The sequence below is a fragment of the Clinocottus analis genome, unplaced genomic scaffold (assembly GCF_023055335.1).
Source record: "Clinocottus analis isolate CAN_PGR_092001 unplaced genomic scaffold, fCliAna1.0.p SCAF_24, whole genome shotgun sequence".
Lineage (NCBI taxonomy): Eukaryota > Metazoa > Chordata > Actinopteri > Perciformes > Cottidae > Clinocottus > Clinocottus analis.
In genome coordinates this window covers 8706063-8730114 of record NW_027175976.1, presented here as the reverse complement: position 1 = coordinate 8730114, position 24052 = coordinate 8706063, and the positions used below count along the sequence as shown (strand labels likewise).

Below are 24052 nucleotides of genomic sequence, written 5' to 3'. Positions count from 1 at the left end.
AACGACAACGACACTTCTTTTTACCATCTATGCTTCAAATAAGGTTGAAAATGTACCTTGGAATTAAAAAATATAGAAATATATGGTGATCACAATTCCCTTAGTTAGCCTACTGTATGCATGGCAAGCTATGCTAGCATGTTACATATAAAGTTTTGGCTTTTAAATCAGGTTATATCCGTCGTAGCTAGCATGCATGAGCTAATTAACGCTCACTTAGTGAGTTAAAAACTCTGTCTCGAGCTGACCTTTGAATGTCTCCATCTGACTCCCACTAAAACATTTTGACTCTTGTCCACTTTTCATCAGCGTAACTGTTTCCAGCAACACTTGAGCTGCGTCACGAGCTTTTCTGCTCAGCCCCGAATTCTCTGAATGAACAGAAACTGCAGCAAACAAAGAGACGCTGCCGGCAGACGTTCAGCTGCTCTTTCATTTAAAAGCCCATTTTTCATAAAAGCCCTTAACGGTGGTTTGTTAGATACAAGGACTCAATAGTGGGGGGCAGATACAGAGAGCCGGAATCTGATGCTCTCTTCTACATCCCTCTTACACACACACACACACATACATGCACACACACACACACGCACACACACACGATTTGTATACTGTATACCACTGTAGCCATGTGTCAGCTCCAGCTGCCTTCAGGCTCACGGGGAGTTTTTGAGGAAGCGCCCGGGTTGCCAAGGGCCTCAGGGCGCCCTGCATTGTATCGCTGGCTCCAGTTGCTATGGCATCTGCATTGTTGCGCTGCCAGCGGCGAAAAATGTATGCATGTTTCCCGCAGAGAGCGATTCCGGGGAGGGCGGGGTCATTAGCTAAACGAGCAACCTCTCAAATGACACCACACGCGCACAAAATCACAAACACACACAGATTCAAATGTGTGCAGACAGGCCTGCAGATACACACACATCCACAAAGACACTTGCACACTAGTATGTTGTAATTACCGCCTCTTTACTGCTGGCAGCTTGATAAACAGTTAGTCAACTCAAGCGTTTTGTCTCTTTGAGCTCCACTGTGTGTCTTTGATGTGTGCGAGTTCATGTGCGTAGGACGGAGAGAGGAATAAAGGCAGAGATTACTATAGTTGGGCCTCAGTAATCTACTCTGCTGATGTTTGATGAAACTAACAAGCCATGGGGAGTTCAGATCACTGTCAAATGTTTTCCACGCTGATCAACCACGAAAGCTCGAAGCCCGTTTGGATCATACAACCTGCGAGCTAATCCGATCGTTCATTTGTTTACTTATTAAAGACTTCTCGAGTGAAATAATCCCGCGGGTAATTCAGTTGCAGGTTTTGTTTACTTATTAAAAGCTAGTTTCACTCCCAAAAAAGGACACCCCAGCTTTTCCCCAGCGAGCAAGCAATTAACCTGCGTGACAGCTTCAAGTCAAGTCGACTGCACTGTAATCATTTCCCCGGCATTGTGTGTCTCAGGAACCCTTTGTAAACAGGAACACACTCTTCTGTATCAGTGTGATAATTGGAATTATTATTATTGTATACTTGAAGCCTTGAAATTAAAACATGTTTTAGAGAGACTGCATCTTTAAACATAAACCAGTACAATAAAGCTCAATATCTATAAAATAAGATATAACTGCCACCAAATGTTCATTAAAAAAACACTTAACGTACAGTTTTCTTCCTGTTAGCGTGGAGGTTGAGAACATTATCACTATCTACACTGTACATTGCTTCAGTTATTCAGACCTGTGACTTCAGGTTTGTCATGGCTGCACAAGTCAGTCACATATGAATATTCCCCAGAATTTACTTTAAATATTTGGTATTTCTGGAAATGTGGGCATTTCCTCCAGAAATTAAAATAACTTTTTCAAACAAAGTGAAAGCCTTTTTTGAGGTCACAGCAAGATTTGGCATTATATTTGTGTCCAGTATTTCCACTAAAATGAAGCACAGGGAGTTAGTACCAAAGACAACTCTGCTGGTATTTAAAATCACAGAAGGACTCCAGATTATATGGGTTCCATTGTTTGTTTGTTTTTAAATGTACATTTGTTTTCATTTTGTTCACCTTATTGTTTTGTAACATTAAGTGTGTCTTCAGTCAAATACGGATATGTTATTTCACAACAAACTTGCTAACATTTTCTCCCAAAGACGACATTTTACGAGTCATTTTTCTCCTCTTTTCCGCTTAAAGTGGTTTGGAATTATGTTACAAAACATACAATGGATTAAAACAACCTGAGAGCTAATTAAATATGAATTGTGCCTGCTGCAATGGTTGACTAATCTAACATCTAGCTAACAGACTACAGACCCCGAGGCTAGAAAACTGAACAGCCACGTAAAACTGTCTCATTAAGACAAAGTTCTGACTGATCTGCACGTCTGTTTGGGTGAAATTAAATCTACTGGAGTTAACTGAGCAAGACAACCACCACACTTGGATCGGACAGTCTCTAATTAAGCTCAAACTATCCTGTAGAGACGTGCAAATACTCAATGATATGTTAATGATTTTGACAATTGTGCTTAAAACGGTGGTTGAAGTGGAGTGCAGTCTCTTTGGGGAAGCCATTCAGTCTCCTCTGCAAGGCGCCTCTTGAGCATCATCCAGGTCATAAACGTTATTTAAATCAATTGACAGAAGATAACAGATGGTGGACGTCTCAGAGGGAGGGCCGGGCGGTTCAGTTCTCACAAAGCCATAAAAGTTAGATTACTCACACGCTGAATTTCCAAGCCTGTAAGTCAGGATCCAAAAAAAGACCAGTCGCTGAGGTTGTTGTTGGAAATGTGCCTAATAGCAACAGCCCTCACTGTGTTTCCGTGACAATAAAGCCTGCAGTGACTTTCTTCCCTCCAATGTTTCATTTTTATTAGTTTAGTTTATGGCGGAGGTGTATAGGTGGCTTCAAGGACCATTCAAAATCCATTATGAGGTTTTGCAAGAGGTAAAGGAAGATGTCATCACCACACTTCCTGAAAACTACAGCTGAACTAATACTGGCAGCTTGAGGCTTTTACGGATACTTACAGAGAATGGAATGAATTCATTTGATGGCAATATATAAGCGTATACACATATTTCAACAAGATACCTATTTTAATAATCATTATACATCAAGTCACATAGCCCACCAATTATTAGCACTATATTATTGCTTACTAAATTGTTTATTACTTCCTATAATGTAGTTGTAAGCAGATAGACGATATCATCCAATAAATAGCTACTTCAAAGTAGAGCTACAATCACCATACGATTTATATATTTTTTATCCACTCTGGGATTTTTGATTTTGAAGCTGTAAACTCTGTCAGAGCAGGTGTTGTCTTCGACTCGGTACAACAGAGCAACGGAACAGAGAAAATACAGGTTGTACTTGTCGAGGGGACTAAGATATCACACAGCCACATAAAATTAAGGAGAGGATGAAAAGTTATTTATATGGTGTTATCTATCATCTCGGCTCTCTTTTTCTTCTCTTATGTAAGTTAAAAAAGGGTCCCTGTCTGATTTGGAAGGCGTGTGCAGCCGAGGTTCTGGAATATAATCTATTGCTAATTATAAACCAAGGCTAAAGCACGACCGAGCCGCCACTCCAATGAGCTCAGGGCAATACCCAGAGGCCAGGGGAGAATTTGCATCTGCACAGACGGAGCACGGAGTGATTAGACCCGCCTTGCATGTGAACAGCAATTAACTGCAATCAGAAACCTGTCCCCCTCCTCCCCAGCCATCCCACCTTCTCTCTCACCCCTCCTCTGCATGTCAGCCCTTTCCCTTGTTTTTGTCTTTCTTCTTCTTCAACTGGTCCCTTGATATTTTTAGACCCTTGGTATTGGTACTTGGTACTTAGCTGGCAAACTAACCGCTAAGTTCATAGCCAGCCCGGCCTCGTCAGTTCAAGAGCTTCCAGAGATTTTCTTGATTTCCTTAAAGCCCCCAGTAAGCGCGCAGAGCTTTGAAACAATTATTTTACCTTGTGAACAAACTATGGAATTATAATTTGCAGGGTTCGTCAGCTGACGCTTTGGGGACATTTTTTCATAAAAGTTGTAAAAATCTGGGGGGCGAGCGTATCAGTAACAAGCATTGGCAATTATATGCTATGCTCGCTACTGAAGCTACTGAGGAAATGCTGCTTTTGCTTTTTAACGATTTTTCCTTAATTGTATTGTCTTCGGACTTAGTGATGTTGTGGTCCACTTTTACACTCTGTTGCTTTAGCTTCAAAAAGGTTCTGCTGCTTAATCAGTTTAACGTCCTGGACATATCCTTCAAATATTGTTGACCCTCCTGTGAAATAACTGTTTTGTTTTTACCAATATTGTATAATTTGTACCCTTAATTCATGACAGTGTTGGCTCCATGGTAGCTCTGACAGATCAACAGAGTAGCGCACAGTTTCATTGACTGATGGTTCATCCAATCACCTGCCAGGTATTTTTTTCTGTGTAGCTAACCGTCTGGCTCAGTTAGGTGTGAACACCTTTTAACTCGTATAAGAGCCTCTTTGCACTCCAACAATAACATTCTTATTATTCAGTCAGTCACTCAGTTTGGGTCAGGAAATTGAAGGTCGTATAAATAAAAATACAGATTGACAGGAAAACCCAGTACAGTGATGAGAGGGATGAATGTGTTGAAACTGAAACCACAGTTGCAGCGCTGCTCCACCAAGACACCCTGCAGCATGGCTGCCTGCTAATGAAACTCAGCAACATTAGGCCCATGCTTGGGTCAAGTGTTGGTCATGTCTGATGCAAATCCAGCAAACAACAAACAAACAGCATGAAAATAAATCCCCAATGTAAAGGAGATCTGGGTTTTCTGCAAATTCATTCAACTGAACTTGTAAAAGCAAAACTTAAATATTGATGCTCAAGATCCCCCACTGGACCACTGGTCCTAATACTGTCTAATGGAACGCACTATTAAAAAAGATTTGGCTCTAACTCTGACATGCAACAGTTTATTCTAATTGTTTTGCGATTATTTCCTTACCAGAAAGGATAATCTGGTTCATTACAGTTTTTTCAAGTTCTCTCAGTTCTGTTAGTCCATCTAAATCTGTCAAGATCGAAAAACAAGCTCAAGAACTAATCATAATCAATATGTGGGCTAAAGGGCCTCAGACCTATTGAACTAAAATATTTTGATAATTAAACTATTGATTGATTAAGTCAACTGTGAAAGGCTGGAAAAGACATCCAAATATTTCTTTTCTTTTGATCTTTTTTTTTGTTTTTACCATGATAAGAAGATAGTTGTGACAGATCACAGGGTTTCCAAAAGTGTTTTATATTGAAGGCAAGCCCCCTTATTGCCAAAAAAATACATGGAAAATAGCAGAGCTCATGTATTTATTTAGTGAATAAATGAGTGGTCTGCATATAGATGCAGACGCTGTAAGCAACAGGACAACCTTTCTGTATTTGAAGCGATCTGGTTTTGTAGTTTCTTAGTTCTCACCACCTGAAAAAAGCTACTTATATGTTTTCTGGGTTAGCTCTCGCACTGCTTCTAGCAGTTTCTCAGATATATTTCATCTATCATGTTAACGGGCTAGAGGTAGTAAATGTCTATCATTTGTCAGCAGTAAAAAAAAGATGGAAACTGTCAAGATTGTCCCATGAATAATTTTCCTAAAAAGTAATTTCACTTTCTTAGATGGAAATCCTTTATTATTATACATATAGACTATATATATATATATATATATATATATATATATATATATATATATATATATATATATATATATATATATATATATATATATATATATATATCTTCAATGTCCTGTAAAGGTTGTCCAGCATTAGCATGTAGCATGTGCGCTCTGACCCATACAGACTTTGAAAGTGGCAACCTGGAGTGAGTTGAATGGAGAAAAAGAGTATTTGGCCAGTGGGAGGCCTCTCACAGCGACCCACAGCTGGTGAGTCAGGCTGCCTGCTAACCAGCTCAGAGACCCACAGAACAACCTGAAGACCCTCACTGGTTCTAATATTTACGAAACACAACTTTCAAATCTCTCCGTCACGCTCTCCTTCCCCCCACCTCCCCTCTTTCTCACTCCACTGTTCCCCCATCTGGTACCATCCTCCAGATGCCTCCTGCTTCTTTAAGCTCTCCACCTCTGAACCCCTCCATCCAAAAATGTGTGTGTGAAGCTCTTTCAACCTTCTCTACTCAGTACATTTGAAAATCCACCTGCAGCGTGCCTTCCGAATACTCTGCGATCCTTACAGGGTTGTTGTTTTTTGTGTTTATTTCATTTTCATTTCATACTCCATCTTTCCCTCCTTCATATGATGCATTCAACCTTTCAATCCTGAGTGGCCCCGTCTGCTCTCGAGCCATCTGTCTCAATTTCTCCGCTTTTTTTCTATCACTCCTTTTTCCCTCATCTGTATTTTCTAAATCGTCCCTCCCATTCCATCTATCATTTCCACGACCTTTTGACTCCATTTGAGGGCGCGAAAAACGAAGAGAACGTTGCTGACAACGGTGAAAGGCGTGAGGAATAAAAAAGTCAAGAAGCAGAGTATGTGTTTGGGGCCTCTGACAGTGAGAGCAAATAAAAGAGAATGAAAAATCAAAATATAAATGAAACTCCGGAGCGAAGTGGAGATGGAAAGCTATACAAGACAAACGAGTAGCAAAACAAAGATACTGAGAGGGAGAAAGAGAGAGAGGGAGAACAAACAAGTGAGACGGAGCACAAATAGTGGAGGGAGCAAAGGCCAGATTAAAAAGTGTTTGGCTGAAACTGAGTCGGGGTAACTGTGGATCTATAACCAGCTGAGCTGCGAGCACACATAGCGAGAACTGGACTCCCTCAGCTGACACAGTTCCACTGGTGCACTCAAAAGCACTGAAGTAACAGTTCACTCGGCACCGACATGTCGGCTATTTGCTGGAGAACGTGCAGGCTTGTCATCGATGGTGCCTTTTGCCTCAAAGCTTTAGAGTTAAAGCTGCTCTCACCCATGTTTTTTTAAATATATTAAAGGACCAGTGTGTTGTATTTTAGTTGCGTATACTGGATGGTGCAGATTGCAACCAGCTGAATCAGCCTGGTTTAACTAAATAACACGCTACTTTCTTAAGTCAGTTCACGTGAGGTAAGGGAGTAGAGAGCTTGGAAAATGCATGTTTACAATGTCTCACATGTGTTAACAATATCACACATCTGTTAACAATGTTGCACATGTGTTAACATCGTCTCACATGAGTGTAAATTATGAAGACAAAATACTGAGAGCTATTTCTTTTCCTCCAAAGTCGTTCAGATCAAGCCCTTATGATGCTCTATCGAGGAAGAGAATAATAAATATACATTTTCATCTGTACGAATGTTACATTACAGAATGTTTGTTTTAGCTTTCACATACGACAGGTCTGGACCACTTGTGAATTTAATTTGTACCCGAATGAAATGAAGTTCTCTGTATGAATGCGTCTTGCACGAGGCCCAATGTCTACTTCCAGCTTCTTGTTTTTTAATTTTTTAATTTTAAAGATTAGCTGACTCATTCATTTCCGCCAGAGCTAACGTACTGCTGGGGAATAGGGTCTGTACATTGACTTTTCCTGCAAATAATAAATGGCATTCTCCTATTTATATTCATAAACACTCACATTCCCCTTATGATGCAGAATCCATTGAGTCACCTGCTCTTTTTCTCCTGCACATAAGCACACTCGGACATATACGCCTAAAATATTCTGAGAGGCGCCAGGGTGTTTTAAATTCTTAGAAAGAAATCACTGCAGGTTTAGAGTCAGGTGTTGAAAGATGCACTTGGAAAAGGAAGACGCAGCAGGAGTGCAGATGGAAGGTGATATCACTCTTTTAAATTAGACTCTCCCTCTTATCCGAATCTTTCTCTACTTTATATCACTTATATAACTAAGCTTGGTATTTCCACACAGTCTGCAGTGTGTAATCTGAGAAGCAATAGGCTTTCTACCTTTTTCTAATACAAACACATGAAATGGCTTTTATTTATTTCACGATAATACCCGTTTCATTGCCGCACGTATTTGGTTTTTTGGCCGCTTTTATTTTCGCTGTGACCCTGTTGGCAATGTCACTGTCTTTTGTTTTATTATTTAATATTCAGTAAGACACATTTCCAATCGTATGTCTCACTGCTTTAAAAAGATAGTAGTGATAGTGATTGATGTGCAATAAACGTCCCGTGCCAGACTTGAATTGAGGGCTTGAAATGGTGCAAATATGAACGGGACAGCACTTTGCTGCAACAACCACGTGACCATGACAACATCAAAAAATATTAGAATTATTTTACTTTTAATCCCTGATTTCAACGTCTTCCGGGCTCTTTCCTCACGAGATGAGACGTCATTTCAAATAATCTAGTGAAAAATTTGATGAATAAATCTGTGTAATATAATCCCAGTTGGCATTCCTCAGATTTCATGTGTTTTCCATGTCCCATCTTTAATCCTTAATGTTCTTGTGTAACTGTAATTCATCAGGCTGAAAACCCATGTCACCTTTTTTTATGGTTCCATTGGCTACGTGTTTAACATCACATTGCTATAAATTGTGGGTCATTCCCTTGGCCAATGTCTGCATCTAATGCTGACTTACAGAAAGGGTTCATAAAGGGCTCAATATGTCTGCCAGAGCCCTTAAACACTCGACGGTGTGACAGTGGGACAGCCCTAAAGCCTCAGGGGCGCGCGCCTCAAAGTCATTGAGTCCGTGAGGGTGGAGATTGGGATTGGGCCTCTGTCTGCAGCAACGCTGTCAAGATGGCAACAGTGCAGATGCGCTAGACTGGAACATGCCGACCAATCACAGCAGAATTTGTTTTTTAACGAGGTGGCCTTAAAGAGACGGGCACTAAAACAAAGAGTTTAATTCAGACAGACATTATGAGAAAAAATTAAGTGTTTTGCAAACATTAAAACAGGTAAACTCGATTTCGCAAAAACCTTACATACAGGTATGAACTTTAAAATAAGCTTGCTTTTGTCTCCTTTAATCCACCAGCGCACCACCCCTTCAACAGCCCTTTGATGGTTTGTCCCAAAGCTAAGAATTGGTCAAAAATGTCCTCATTCCAAGGTCTGGAACTCAAATTGGTCCTCACAGAGATAGACATCCATGAGCACACAACACACACACACACAGATATAGGCAGAGTGTCTGATACCGATACAGCAGAGAGGATCAAAGCTGATCTCCTACATCATCTGCGTTTGATGGTGCTGGCCTTTTCTGTCTCTGTGTGTGTGCATGTGGAGGGAAGGCGCTCGCTTCAGGACTTTAACAGACCTAACTACTTCTAACTCATACATATTTAACACGTTTATGTTCAAGAGGCCTCAAAACTCAACTTTTTTCCTTTGTTGTATTTTAGACAACTTTTTGTTCAAAAGTTACCCAAAACTATTGAGCCACACTCTGACAAGTTGACGATCCCAACTAATGCAGACCCGGGGAGGATTCTGATCCTAAGGGAGCGGAAATGTTTGCATTCACACCCACCTGATGCCCGCTTTAACTCATATTTGCTGTTCTCTGAGCGTGGCGATGATAAAGGAGGCTTGACAAATCAATGCGGCATGATAATCCGTGCGAGGGAGAATTACTTTTTTTGGTCGACTCCAGCCCAGCGGGACTCTTTCCTCCGACCTGATTGATCGGCGCGTGCCCCGCTGCGAGCTGTTGGCCCACTTCCATGAGAACAGGGTCCAACCTGATTCAGAAAAAGCCACTTTTCCTGGCGTGACTCCTCCTAACCCAGAAAGCTTTTTCTTCGTAGATGTGTGCATGTGTCTGATTGAACGGGGAGGGGCTTCCTCTGGGATCCTCAAGCACCAGAATCATTACAACGTCCACACATACCAACCTCCTCCTCCTCTTCTGGCCTGTCGTGACCCAGAAACTCCATGTGGGTCAAATCATACGCTGAACCCTCAGCTTCATCCTGACTGAGACAGAATGTGTGTGAGTTCCTATTTGTCACTACTCAGCCATTTGTTTACCCACCCATCCTTCTCTTCCCCCAGGAAAACAACAGCTGCCTTTTCTTCTCCACCATCTTTCTTGTTTTTGCTTTTGTTTCCCCTCCATCCTCTCTCTCCCCCTCTCTCTCACTCTCTCTCTCTTTCTGTCTGTCTCTCTCTCTTTCTATCAACCTGCCTCTCTCTCTCTCTCATATGGAGCCAGACTCAAATCTCCCAGGGACAGGCGGATCCGTTCCCACACATTCATCTTCATTGGCAGCATCTCACACGGTTTCTCTGAGGAAGGCAGCGAAGCCACCGTCTTCCTCTGCTGCCATCTTCTGTCCGTGGACGTCATCACTTCATCATTGTTGTCAACTTGGGAGTCAAAGTTGTAGTTTTCAACAGTACATTTTCACTTTCTAGGATTTTCTTGCAAGGGAAAATGTGCCTTGCAAGAAAACCACACAAAGTAATGTGACATTAAATAAGGTTCTCCTTAGCCTTATAGAAACCACACTAGGTTAGCTTTACAGTATATTTAGCTACTTAGCTGGATGCTAACGAGGAAATCTTACAATGGCTCATGCGTATTTGTTCAAATACGACCCTATAAAAAAAGCTGCATTACTAAATTCTTTCCACTTCCCTTACCTCTAGTTGCCAGGTATGAATCTATTCTTTTTATCTTCATCATTTAAAAAAAAAAAATCTACAATAAGCAATCATACAAAATTATGAATATACTTTAATTTAATTTGATTTGAAGAGCACAATATCACAAATGTGCCCAAGGGGGCTTTTTCCAATCTGTCCCTGGACCATCGCATCCAATCAAGAAAAAACATCCCCACCCCACAATAAATCCTTTCAAGGAGAATACAAAAGTTAGGAACCTTTAGGGAGAGCAACGGAGAACCCTCCAGGAAGGGCAGAAGAGCAATAGATGGTGTAGAGAATGCACAGCAAAATGAATTACAACATAGTCAATCCATATGACAGAAATGATACATATGATGAGTACTACAAGTAGTAGTAGCATGAATTATAGCGGAAATAATAATAGGGAAATAGCAAGTAGCAGTAATAGCAGTAAAAAAAACTGCAGCAGTGGAGAATGATAATGACAATAGTAGTAGGAATAAAAACAAGAATAAGACTAAGAATCATAAGGAGTCAGAATCATAATAATAATAATAATAGCAGTGGTGCAGGTATAATCAAGGTCACTGGAAACCTTAAAGGTGAGAGAGCACAAAGACTGATTTCTGATACTAGATTCATTGTTCACTCTTTTTTTCCCTCACGTTTGGTTCAGCTTTTGTTTCCATTCACCATCCTGTACGGCCTCGTTTCTATTATATCGAGCATTCCATCAACCTCAGATTTGAATTTCCCAAACGGCGCTCCTCAGTCAGGCTTGAAAAATTAGTGATGTTTCATTTTCATCATTTCACTGCACTGGACGCGACACGGTGTGTACACGAGTAGGAGAGCTGTTCTCCTGTCAGCTCACAACACAGCAGCTGGGTTCTTTAGTGGTTCATTTGTTCATTGCTTTCATGTCTTTTTGGTTAGTTTGTTGTTTGTAAGCCGGTTCGATTCCCCAGTCTCCCCATAGTTTGCATGTTGAAGGGTCCCTGAGCAAGACACTGAACCCCTGGTTGCTCCCCAGATGCTTTTCAGCATCCCACTGCTCCTCCACTGCTATGTGGAGACCAAACGTCATGTATGTATGGAAAAACTATGACAAAAATAAAGTTTAGTATAAGTTTCAAGTTACCTGTCTACTCTGTGGTTGGTAAGTTCCATGTTTCCTTTTGTCCTCGGTGAGGAACAGGAGGGTCAAATAATGTTTGTGTCTTTTTCTCTTGCCATACTCTGTCAAGCCGAATGGCTGTTTTGTGAATGCAAAGTGAAGGCTGATATTAACTGGAAGTAGGGGGCTCTAAGTGGTGCTGCATTAAATGTTCCCCAGACACTGTCGCAGTACTCAGATCCGTTACTCCCCCTGTGCTGCTGACAGATAAGGTTAAGATTTAAAAGGCAAAGAGGCTGATCTTAAAACACCACGAGGGACAATCTGAACCGACGGCTTTGAGTGGCTCTACATATGCAGTTTATAGTGTTTTACTGAATGGAGTTTGTATTCCAGCACTTCTTTTTGCTGTGCCTTTGAGCTCTTAGACTGTCCTTTCTTTATGGATGTGGGGATAGAAAAGGGGATAAAAAACTATTGTGCCATGGATGACTGACATGGAGGATAAACTGGAAAAGAAGATGAAAGGTGTATGTGGCAAAAGGAAAGAGTGAAAGAAGAGGATGTTCAGTTGTGCTTTTCTGGCTGGTGGACAGAGCAGGAAGAATCAGATCAGCATGCGAGAGGAGAGAAATCAAAAAAGGGAAGAGATGAGGAGGTGAAGAGGAGTGATGTTAAGTCAAAATGAAGGGAAGAAATGATGAGACACAACGAGAAAAGGAGTAAAGAGAAAAGATGCGAAGAGATTGAAGTGAAATGGGGAGAAGTGAATCGAAGAGACAAGTGAACCGAGGTGAAAACAGACGATTCATGTCAGTTTTCTGTCCTGACCACATGCCCTCTGAAGAACCTTGTGGTTCAGCATATTGCTCAGGGGTCCTGAGGGTGCGGCTGTCCGCAGTAATGCTTGAGTTTACCTGCCTGTTGGATTATCATCCAGAGGTCTGTGCCAAGGCAAGGAATGATGGGTAATGGTGAAGTGGTTATAGACCTGCGGGGTGTGATAACAAGGCATGACACGCACATGCAGAAAGAACACACACACACACACACACGGAGGCCTGTGCACAATTCAGGCTCCCACACACCCGATGAAAGGTTGTCAATGTTGATAAATTCTACAATTTTAAAACCAATCTACAAAAGTACACAGACCCCCCCCCCCCCCCCCCCACACACACACACACACACACACAGCATCGCACACACACACACACACACACACACACACACACACACACACACGCAGCCCGGAGTTGGGATAAATCAAGTGGGCAGCATGTCATCGGCTACATGCTTGTGTTGCTAGAGCTGGTGCATTAAACCAAATTGCCAAATCATGCTGAGAAGCGCCGAGCCGAGGAGACACTGTCTCTATCCATCTGTTGTGAACAAACATTTCTGACATTGTTCATAAAATGAATGACAATTACAAACTATTTCAAATGAATTTGTCGCAGGTAAAAAATGACAAAAGAATGGAACTTTGTGGATCATTTTTGTTCCAAAAAACATTTCTTCATGTCTGTGAAAAGTGATCTTATGTATTTAAAAAATCAAGAGATAATCCAGATATGATAATCAAAATAAGGTTTAGATGCACTAAGGTATTAGCTCCACATTCCTTTGTGTTTACACATTCAATTGTTTATAAAGAAAGTGTCTTCCCACTGAAATGGAAATCAGAGCATCTTTAGCTTCTTATGAGATATATTTTACAATCAGATTTGACTTGTGTGCAGTTACATTGGGATTAAACATGTGATGTTATTAATTTTAATTGATCGGTAGCTGAAGTAAGCACACAACATCTTTTGTTTCACAAGGCAATATGATTGGATTTTCATATACAAATGATATAGAAATACATGTCGTTTACACTTGTATAGCACATATCTGACCAGATGCACAATATGACTGTGGATGTGATCTAAAAGGGTTAAAAAGCTTTTAAAAGTCATTCGGACTTCAAAGGCATAACCTTTTTAAGGATTCTGTTATTCCATGATGTTGTTTGTATTATTTTTTGTTGTTGAATAAGAGGCATTTTCCAGAAGGTTTGGTGTGTTTGTAATCCCACAGGGTTCAGTTATGATTATTGAATTGAAAAAACCCAACATACAAATATTCTGGTCTAGTTCCAGAAGGAATCTTTGTGGAGAAATTTTAATTGGAAACACTGCTTTTCAATCAAAATCTGAAAGACGTGTGAATTCTTTGCTTATTGAGCCCAGCCACTGTCAAAATAATCCTTTTTTTTTGTTGCAGTTTTTTTAATGGACCAGAATCAAGCAAATATGTGGCTATTGAATAATATTAGTGATCAGCTGGTTAAACTGACTGAAGCTATTTTAGCTTCAGAATGACTTACTAATTAATTTTAGGATGTGTACAAGTTGAACACAGTCTATTGTTGTGTACTTCTTTCTTTGAAATGTTGAGGAGTTTATTAAGAATGTATAGATCTGCAAAATAAATCGAAAGTTTTTATGGATACATTCTTCCCCACACAGCACATGGCATGTCAAATATGTGAAGTGTTGCCTCTGCAGACCAGAGACAGACAGCTAGATTTAGCTACTGACACACAGCAAACCACAACTTGGGTGGTCAAAATATGACAGAAGGAGGGAGATGAGCGTAGAGGAGGCCATACAGGACAGCGAGGACATCTCAGTTTCATTGAGATAGAAGGTTAAGGAGCAAAGGAGGAGCAGACAGAGGATGAGGAAGAAGAAATGGAAGAGGAACACAAAAAGCTGGAAAGAGGGAGTGAGCAGAAAAATGAGAGGAGACATAGCAACCTCCCAAACTAAGCTATCTGACACCGTTCAACAGCCGTCCGTCAGGCCAGCTGACCGCTATTTCCAGCATGAGATGACCCACCAGCTGTACGGTGGGAGAGAGAAGCACGGAGACAAGAGAAAGTGAGAGAGAGAGAGAGAGAGAGAGAGAGAGAGAGAGAGAGAGAGAGAGAGAGAGATTCAGTGTCATGGACACACATCACACAAACAACACTTCCACCCGGGGCATTTTTAGCCCTGGGTTGGGTGACGGCCGGCAAGTTAGTAGGCAAACAATTTAGTCCCGATTTAGCTCGAGAAATAACTGTACTGTTGACTTAAAAGGAACAGTGTGCGGCATTTAGGGGGACCTATTATTAGAAATGGAATATGATATTAATAAGTATGTTTTTTTTCCCGAAAATAAGAATCGTTGGCTTTCAATTACCTTAGATTAAGACGCCACTAGATGGGATTAAATGCTAGAGTATCTATGAATACATAATAATGCATGAATATGGAAACCTTGAGAGCCAACTGAGAAGAAAACTAAATCTGATGATTCGTTTTCTGAATCTGAGAGGGCAGGAGGGCGGGTCGTCCTCTAATCGGAAGATCGGCGGTTCGATCCCGGCTCAGCATGTCATCGGGCAAGATACTGAACCACTTATTGCTCCCGAAGACTGAGCGTTAGGCCAGATCATCGATGGGCAGGTGACACCTTGCATCAGCGTGTGTGTGTGTGTGTGTGTGTGTGTGTGTGTGTGTGTGTGTGTGTGTGTATGTATGTATGTGTGCGTGCATAGGCTCCACAATCAAATTCGGTGGTAGCAAACACAACTCAACAAGGTCACAGTGATCAGCTGTTTTAAGATTTGATAATGGCCCGTGTGCTGGTGGGAAATGTAGTTCAAACTTCCAGAAACACTATCAGTGACACCAGTGGGGCAGTCTTTTGTAAAATCAAAAATAAATACACTTAATGTAAAGCTTTGCAAGGAGTGGAACCCTGCTGTGACACGCTCACCTCCCTTCAGTCTCAGTAATCACACGTTCAATCACTTCATCGCATCAAAACGACGTCTGTCACACAGAGAAGTGTAACACTCCATCACAACTACAGGCTAGATATGGAGCTCATAGAAGCTGAGATGAACATGCACACCTGTTGAAACGTTTCATTCAATCTTTCCTTTAAAAATGACAATTCAAACAGATTAAAACACAATCATTCAGACACCAAATGTATTTATTACATTACATTTGTTTTCTCTCCTGTGTTTATGATGTAAGAACAGGTGAAACATGTATATAGCAGTTAAAACTTTAAAAAAAATTCCACTGTTAAAGAAGAAGTTCTTCTAGTCATTTATTGTTATTGTTGTCAGGATTAAGCATTTGTTGTTGTAATACTTGTTTCCGCCACAAGGGGCTGATATACAGCACCACTCCTTGTTCCAGGTGAGTATGAGTTTATACAACTTGCTACGTGTTCTGGGAGCAGTTTCATAACCTTTGAACAATATGGAAAACCCTATCATTCATATTTTGTTTTCCACTGCTTCTTGCTTTGACGTCAGACTGATGAAAAGGTTTGTTTTGTGTTTGGAGATATCAGTGAGCCATTAATACTGCATACACAAGATTCTCTCAGAGCGGCCTCTCTCGCTCTCTCTCTCTCTCTCTCTCTCTCTCTCTCTCTCTCTCTCACTCACTCACACGCACGCACGCACACACACACACACACACACACACACACACACACACACACACACACACACACACACACACACACACACACACACACACATAATCTCATGAAGACTGCTTTAATCTCCTACCAGATCGAGACTTGATGATCTCTCCAAACTCGTCTTCCGCGGGCTCGTCGCAGTAGTCCTCGGGGCGCACAGCTTCCGCCATCGATAACAGGGCACCGGGTGTAAAAAAGTTATACAAAAAGGGGGTGACAAAAGAGGCACGTCAAATCGACCAGGAGAGTGGAAGGAGACCCAAAGAGCACATGCAGAATAAACAGCCAAAAGGTGGAGCACAAGAGGGTGACACGAGAAGCAAGTCCTGAAGACCGGGAGGACGAAGACAGGGGAGATGAGCGGCCGGTCTGTCGGACAGGGAGAGACAGAGAGGAGCAGGTGTGCCGGAGGAGGGGAGGGGGGTCTGGGTGTCAGAGCATTCCCACCTCTAAATAGAAAGATGCTAAGAGACCCCAGTCCCGTTTAACGGGCGCCATGCGTAAAACCCGACACCAAGCGGACGCATCGTGTTTATTTCCCGCACTGGGACGAAGAGTTAAGCGCTGAATATCAAGGTGAGTCAACCAGTTTGACCCCCCGGTGGACGGTGCTCCACGTGGCGGGCCCAACCGGGCCCACAAGGGTTTTTTTTTACTCCTAGCATAATGATTCCTCCCGAAAGTTGAGTGGGTCACTTGATGACCGTGGATTGTGGTCACACGAAGCAACACGGAAAGAGTGATGAACTTCATTGTAAAATAGAAACTGACATTAATGTTGAGCCTGATACACACGCACTATTATTAGATCTGAACTGCACTTTGGATTTCCTGGCTGTGTTACTGTAATGGCTCCATTACGCACGACGCGCTGCGCATTCATGAGCCTGCTAATATTAGATCTGATGGTTTGATGGATCTAGCGCGGCTCTGGGAACACAGACGCCCAGTTACACTCACAAGGGTGTGCGTGTGTGTGTGTGTGTGTGTGTGTGTGTGTGTGTGTGTGTGTGTGTTCCAAAAACAGAAACCTCGGCACTGACATGGCATCCCAAGCAGCCGACTGTCTGGAGCTGCTGTCTGGATAGGGAGTGTGTGTGTGTGTGTGTGTGGGAGGGGGGGGGGGGGGGTGCTGGGGAGGGGCTGCTCCACGTGGCGATGTTAAAATAAACTCCTTGAATTTACAGTAACGGGTGTTGACATTGGCTTTATTTGCTAAATTGTAACCTTTTCTTTTCTTCACTGATAGCCTCAGACAGAGTTTGCGCCTGGAAACACGCCCGGCAGTGACGTCATGGACCCACACTGCAGCAGGGTGAGAAGTTAACCCACAAAAAAATCTTAAATATATATATTTTTTTTTCTACCATTAAACTTATTGAACCTTGACATGTCGGAAAGAGGTGATTCTCCTCTTTGCCACAAACTGAGCTTGCATATCTGATAAAGATATGAAATAACAATAAAACAATTGATATTACCCAAATAAGTCCTGTTCTGTCCTGTTCGTTGTTATGGGGGCGTTACATAAATAACATTTGTCCTTTTTCTTGGTGGGGGAGGTAGGAACCCCCTCCAACAGTGTTGAATATTTTTGTAATTTTTTTTAACCCAATGTTTATCCCCAAAGAAAGGAGATTAATTGTTATGATTCAAAAATATATTGTACACACTCCATTTGAGTATTCGCACATTTATTGTTGTTTTTTTTGGAAAACCAAACCTGATAACAGTTGTGTTGATAACCCTAAAATGACATGTGGCCCCAGCGCTGCCCACCTATTTGAAATTGTCGAGTACTGCAGCTGTTTAAGTGTTTAAATAAACAGTTCCCATTGATCCAACTTCTTTATCTGTTGTTATATTTATATACTGTGTGCATGACAGTGGAGAATCCTTGATTAGTGGTGCTGATGACAACCTGTTGCTGTTCGATGCTGTTTTGTATTGTTCATTTGTGTTTACAAGTTTTATTCTTTCATGTTTTACTATCATCGTCATCGTAATTGTTTTTTCTCAATCATTGGCAACTGATTTAATTTGTACAGCTCTGAGAGATTCCTTTTCCTTTTTTTTAGTGTTGCATTTTGGGAAAAGATTGTTTTCTGAACTTTTTGAGGATGCTTCATTGTGTGATTCATTGTGTGTGCACATTCTGATGGAGTGGATTTGGCTGTGGGTGGTCATGGCAGAGTGTGGACAGCAGGGGGCAGTGTAAGCACAGGTTAGGAAGTACAGTAGAAATCTCTACTGTAAACTGCCAGTGAGTTTTTCTCCATGTTTTCTGGATACAAAACTGAAACTGAAGAAGATCCACATGTCTCCACCACTACTGGTGAACTTCTACCGCTGCAACGATAATACATCTGAATCTGAATCTGAATCTGAATTAGATAATGTTAGTGAACAAAATAAAATGAAAAATAAAATAATAATAATAATAATAATACATAATTTAATACAACATTTTAAAGAGGGGTCATTGAACTAATTGGTGTATCTTTTTTTTCTTGTGAATTTGTGAATAAGCAATGTCAGCAATTTATAGAGGCAATTTGTGACTTTTAGGCCAGTCCGCAGTCAAAAAAACACAATAATTTGTTTGTTTTGCATCGACAGGTGATGAGCAAAATGTTATGTCGCATTACAGTGTGATGATTACATTGTACGACACAGACTGCTTGAAAAAGGCATTGCGCTCCAGGGAACTGCCGCGTTAACACAACTGTTATGTAACTTTGCTCGACCCTTTTCTCTTGCAGAGGCCTTGGCGTTCCCTGAAGTGACATGTGCTGTCACCGCAGCCATCAGACTCCACTTCACTTCACTCAGCACATCTCGAGCTCTTGTCACTCTCAGGCCTTCTGAGACTGCAATTAAAAAATACTAAAAAATACAAAACAGGCTAAAGGTTGAAACTATAACATGCAGTGTTTTTTCTTTTAGCTGGGAACAGTGACTGTTGTTGCGGTCAGGTGTTTGCTCTGACTACAGATCCTTTCCTCTCGCTGTTACTTGGCACTGCAGCTTCATTGGCAGGAAGAGTGTTTGTTATGAGGTGGCTTTGTGTCAAAAACAGGAAATGGTATGGAAAGGTATTTTTAGTAAGGAAATCGTTCTGGTTGCCTTTGGAGTCTTGTGTCGTATCAACCAATCACGTTGCAGCAGGCTTTGTTTGTATGCAGGCAAATAATCCCTGTGGAGAGCAAAAGACACAACGGCTATCATCTGACAAAGATTTAGCTTTTGATTTTAAATATTCATCTGCATTCATATGTCGATGTCTGTTCGGTCATCTACTCAATTCTCACGTCTCAAGTTGCCAATCAGATTGTCAACAATGAGGCCTGCACGATAGAGGAAGTCTTGGCCCAGATATCTGTTGGCAACACGAGAACCCCAGAGACTGAATTGTTATCAGGCCGATAGCAGATGGGTTTCAAGATTGGTAATCCATACCGTCACTAAGTATGCTTCCATCGACCGGTTCTTTTTCCTGCAAAATCAGTTTATCGATATTTTCCAAATAAAACACAGAGTCTTTCATTACGCTACAAATTCTCCAGTTTGATGAAATGCAGGATTTCCTTTATTCAGCAAGTATGTGAAGGAGGTAGTGGAGATTTCCACTTGAGCAGAGCCGAGCGTCTGGCTGGCAGGGTGACCAACGCTTCAGAGCGTCCTCTCCGGCATCGGTCTCCAACCTTTTTGGCGCCACGGACCGGTTATGTGTCAGACAATATTTTCACAGACTGGCCATCACGGTGTGGGCAATAAATATGACGTAATAAAATGATACGACCGGCGTGAAGCAATTATAAAGTGCATAAATAAATATACAACTCACCATTACGCCGAATTAGTGTGAGCCCTGAGCTGGTTTCTCTGCAAGTCAGGGTGATGGAAGACACACGACGGGTGTACTTTATATCCGGTCTACTCCTTAACGTAAACCTTCATGTCCGGTCTACTGCTTATCTTAAATCCTCCTTCACAAAGACAGGATGTTAAAATAGAAGCAGAGTTTTTTAGCTTCTTTGGCGATGTCAGGATATTCTGCCTTGATTTTAGACCAGAATACCGGCAGAGTTGAAGCAGACTTTTAAGTTTTGTTTTTGGGGTAGCGTATGTTAAGAGGCTCAGACGGACAGATGGATGTATCTGGTCCTTTTTCAAAGTAAAACTTTTTTTCCTCTTCAAAATAAAACTTTAAAATTCATTTTTAAAACTTTAAAAAAAAATGAGTTCTTTCTGTGCAGCCCGGTACCAAAACCGATCCGCAGACCAGTAACGGGCCGCGGCCCGGAGTTTGGGGACCGCTGCTTTACGGAATGGTGAGGTACTGTGAGGGGAATAAGACCACACAATGCATCAGCATTAGGTTCAATACATTTTCCAGTAACGTTTGACCATGGTCCAAAGATTTCCCCCAAGTTCGACTTTAAACCAACCACCGTTTTTTATGCACATTATCAATCTGTGCACAAGTTACAATTTATTTTTATACTTACATTATCTCATTGCGCCCACTTCTTCAGCGATGCTTTAATGGAAACCAACTGGAGAACTAGCGCAACAGACTATTTCGATGCGCTCTGCGTCTTAAAGTACGTCCTTCAATTCAAATTTTCTTTTACCAGCTGAATAGAAATTTAGTAAAAAATTGTAAATATACATTTGGATAAAAACCTGTCTACTGTTGGACTACTGGTGGCCACAGCGTCATGATACAGCATATGTTCACATGTGGGTTGTCTTGGGATTTTTCTCTTAAACAAGGTCTGACCTGAAATAAGAATGAGTTTTGTAGAAAAATGTAACTGAGTGTTCATGTAAACATAAGTATTTGTTATGTTTTACTCAATCAATTTCATTTCCATTGTTGTGAGACGCAAACATTTTGTGTCTTTGGAGTTAAGAAGAAGCGTTTTAGTTATTAAATGTTGGTCGGCGAAGACAGACCGTGAACTGGGAAAGTCTAGTTTGTGTCTTCAGCATAGAAATGGACATTGCAACTAAAAGCACATATACAACATCTACACTAAAATGTATCAATGACATAAACAGAATAATAAGGTTTGAAAGAATACAGCATGTTTTAAAATAAACACAACAACCAGAATATCGTGACCCAGATATATTATAGTTCATTCTACCTTACTATTTGACAGCTTAAACTCAGCATACCAGGAAACTACAGTGCATTAATGTAGTGCACATTGTGCTAAATCAGATAATAACCTCTCTGGTTGTATAGGATAACACTGAAAGTGACATAAGCACAACAGTATAATTTCAGAAATGAAGAAAGATGATGAAAAGACATTATGTGACAACGAAATGAGACGGAGACGTTCTGTTCAGTGCTTTAATGTGCCAACGTACAAAGAGATAAATGCTGATTACTGACATCTCTACAATGGCATCTAAAACATGCCAACACACACACACTTTCTTGCTCTCTATGTCAAACACACTCTTCCGCTGTCATCCACACACAGGCACACACACAGACACGTTTATACACACTTCCTAAATCCCTATGCACATCATTAGACAGTGTTTGGCTCCAGTCTACTGGGAGATGATGCATAAATCAAAGTTGTCTCTGTTTGCAAGCCTCTACTTTTCATCATTAAATTAATAACCAAACAAATGCTAATAACCAGGAGTTAGAGCTGGGCTAAAACATACAAGGAACCAGCGCGGGTCAGACACCCTGGGGCCACAAATAACAGGTATATAACGTATTAAGGGGGAGATGCGTTAGCGTGTGTGATTCCCCGTAGCAATAACACAAATACTCGTATTTACCCACAACCACATTGAAGTGCTTCATTAAAAATCAAAGCATGTAGGTCATTTATGAAACTGGGCGCACACATATTTGCTCTGTCGTTGAGAAATCCCATAATTACAACTGACACCACATTTATTCCGTCACCTCATTGAGAAACCAAAACACTTTAACTGCGTCTGCTCGTTCCTGAACGCAGCAGCAAGGAGAAGTTGGGGTCTGTTTGTTGTCTCTTGGAATATTAAATGACCGATATCATAATAACAGCAGCTACAGGTGGACATCTTTGATCTGTCGGGGGACTTCAGGGTCTTTATGTAGGCAGGTAAACTCAGAATAAGGGTGTGAAACACTCAAGATCAACAGGATTTCAGGATTTCAAATATTAGTTTCAGAGGTCTTGCTGACCATAAAACACATTCAAACTAATATGATATTGTAAAAGTATTCAATTGTTATGAAGTCCTTTCATTTATAATAAAAATTCCATAACACTTCGGAGCAACGAAGTCAGACGGGGGCTGGCTGTAGTTTAGCACTCATCTTTCCGTAGTTTCATCGGCGTGATGGAGAACTACGGTGGCCTTCAGATAAAATAAAGACACATGCTTACATGCATCAAATATTAAAGAGTTTGCCCTTATTCTCAAAAAGACAAGATGCATGGCTAATGAAAATGAATATTCCACTAATATTCCAGTTTACGTGCCACGGTGGATATTACGATTCACGTAAAATAACGACCCCATGCCTGATCACCGGGGCCAGTGAATCCCACGTCGTCTCCATTCTCGTCTTGTTGGACCGTCTGAACGCAGCTTCTCTCTTTCTTTCTCCTTCAACCACCTTCTTGAAAATGTCGACATCGTGATATTTGCACATATCCAAAAACCTGTTGATATCAGAGTCTGACATTATGTTAAGAAGTAAGTGTGGTTATCCTTCAGATTTTTCTATTTTTTGGCTTTTATTTCGTGCATGCATCTCTACTTCAGCTTGGCAACCTATTGGCTAGTTGTTTTGTGTAAAACGCACAGAGCTGGTCGTAAACAGCAAACAGTCACTTGGTTCTTCTGTTGGGGGCTTTTGTTGTAGAATCCTTGTAGCACAACATGGTGGACTCCGTGAAATGGTCCAGGTCCCTATGAGGGGTCCATTCTAAGCTAATGGAAGGGTAATCATACAATAATTAATATACACTTCTAAAAATAGATCACCCCAAATTATGCACACTGGCCCTTTAATATACATCTGGATTTATTGTAAACTGGTTCCTGTATGTTTGAACCCAGGTCTGTTACACTGTAACTCCTCTACACCACCAAAGCACAGAGACGTTGCTAGTTAGCAAAAACACCCTTACTAAGCTGGGATCATACAGCATTAAATACAGTAGCGGCCATCTTGTACATCACGCTGGAGGTGATGATCTCTATGAGAGCGCTTCGTCATCGGACCAGGACTTTTGTTTCACTCGGCCCACACGGACCAACAACAGCACCGAGTCAGGTGACATGAAGTGCTTCATCCAGACCTGACAGAAAAGAATCTGGTGACCCAACAAAGCTAATCACTGATTAACCGCAGCCCCAGCACTGAACCGGTGAAGCTGTGACATCTTTCAAACTGATAAAATACTGAAGCGCAGGGTCACATGCTGAGAGGCAGCCACTGACCCATATAGCTGGTATGGCTAATGGAGTCATGGGTGTAAACAATGAGCACTGTTTTCTCTCTGTGCTAAATAGAAAGACGGGGGGACACCGAGTCAGAAACAGAAAAAAACACATAAAAGCATTGAAGTCCCCCCCAAGCCTCCTTACTATCATTTAACATCCATCAGTTCAATACTACTTAGTAGAATATACACTGTGAATTTACAGCATGAGCTGTATGTCAGCCTGAAAAGGCTTGTAAAGTGAGATTAAGTGATTCATCTCTACCACAACTTGATCGTCTGTAATATTTCACATTACA

General features: G+C 41.3%; 1 protein-coding gene across 3 annotated transcripts in view; it reads right to left on the bottom strand.

Moving 5' to 3' along the window:
• Nucleotides 1–16629, bottom strand: part of dmd (dystrophin) — a 267135-nt gene extending 250506 nt beyond the window's left edge. For 2 of the 3 annotated variants that reach the window (XM_068590511.1, XM_068590507.1), the window contains exon 1: nucleotides 16367–16628. In XM_068590511.1, the coding sequence (XP_068446612.1) occupies nucleotides 16367–16448 (82 nt within the window). In that variant the 5' untranslated portion in view covers nucleotides 16449–16628. Of the gene's footprint in view, nucleotides 1–16366 lie in introns of all 3 variants that reach the window. The other variant, XM_068590506.1, reaches the window with a different exon arrangement.
• Between the last annotated feature and the right edge of the window lie 7423 nt (nucleotides 16630–24052).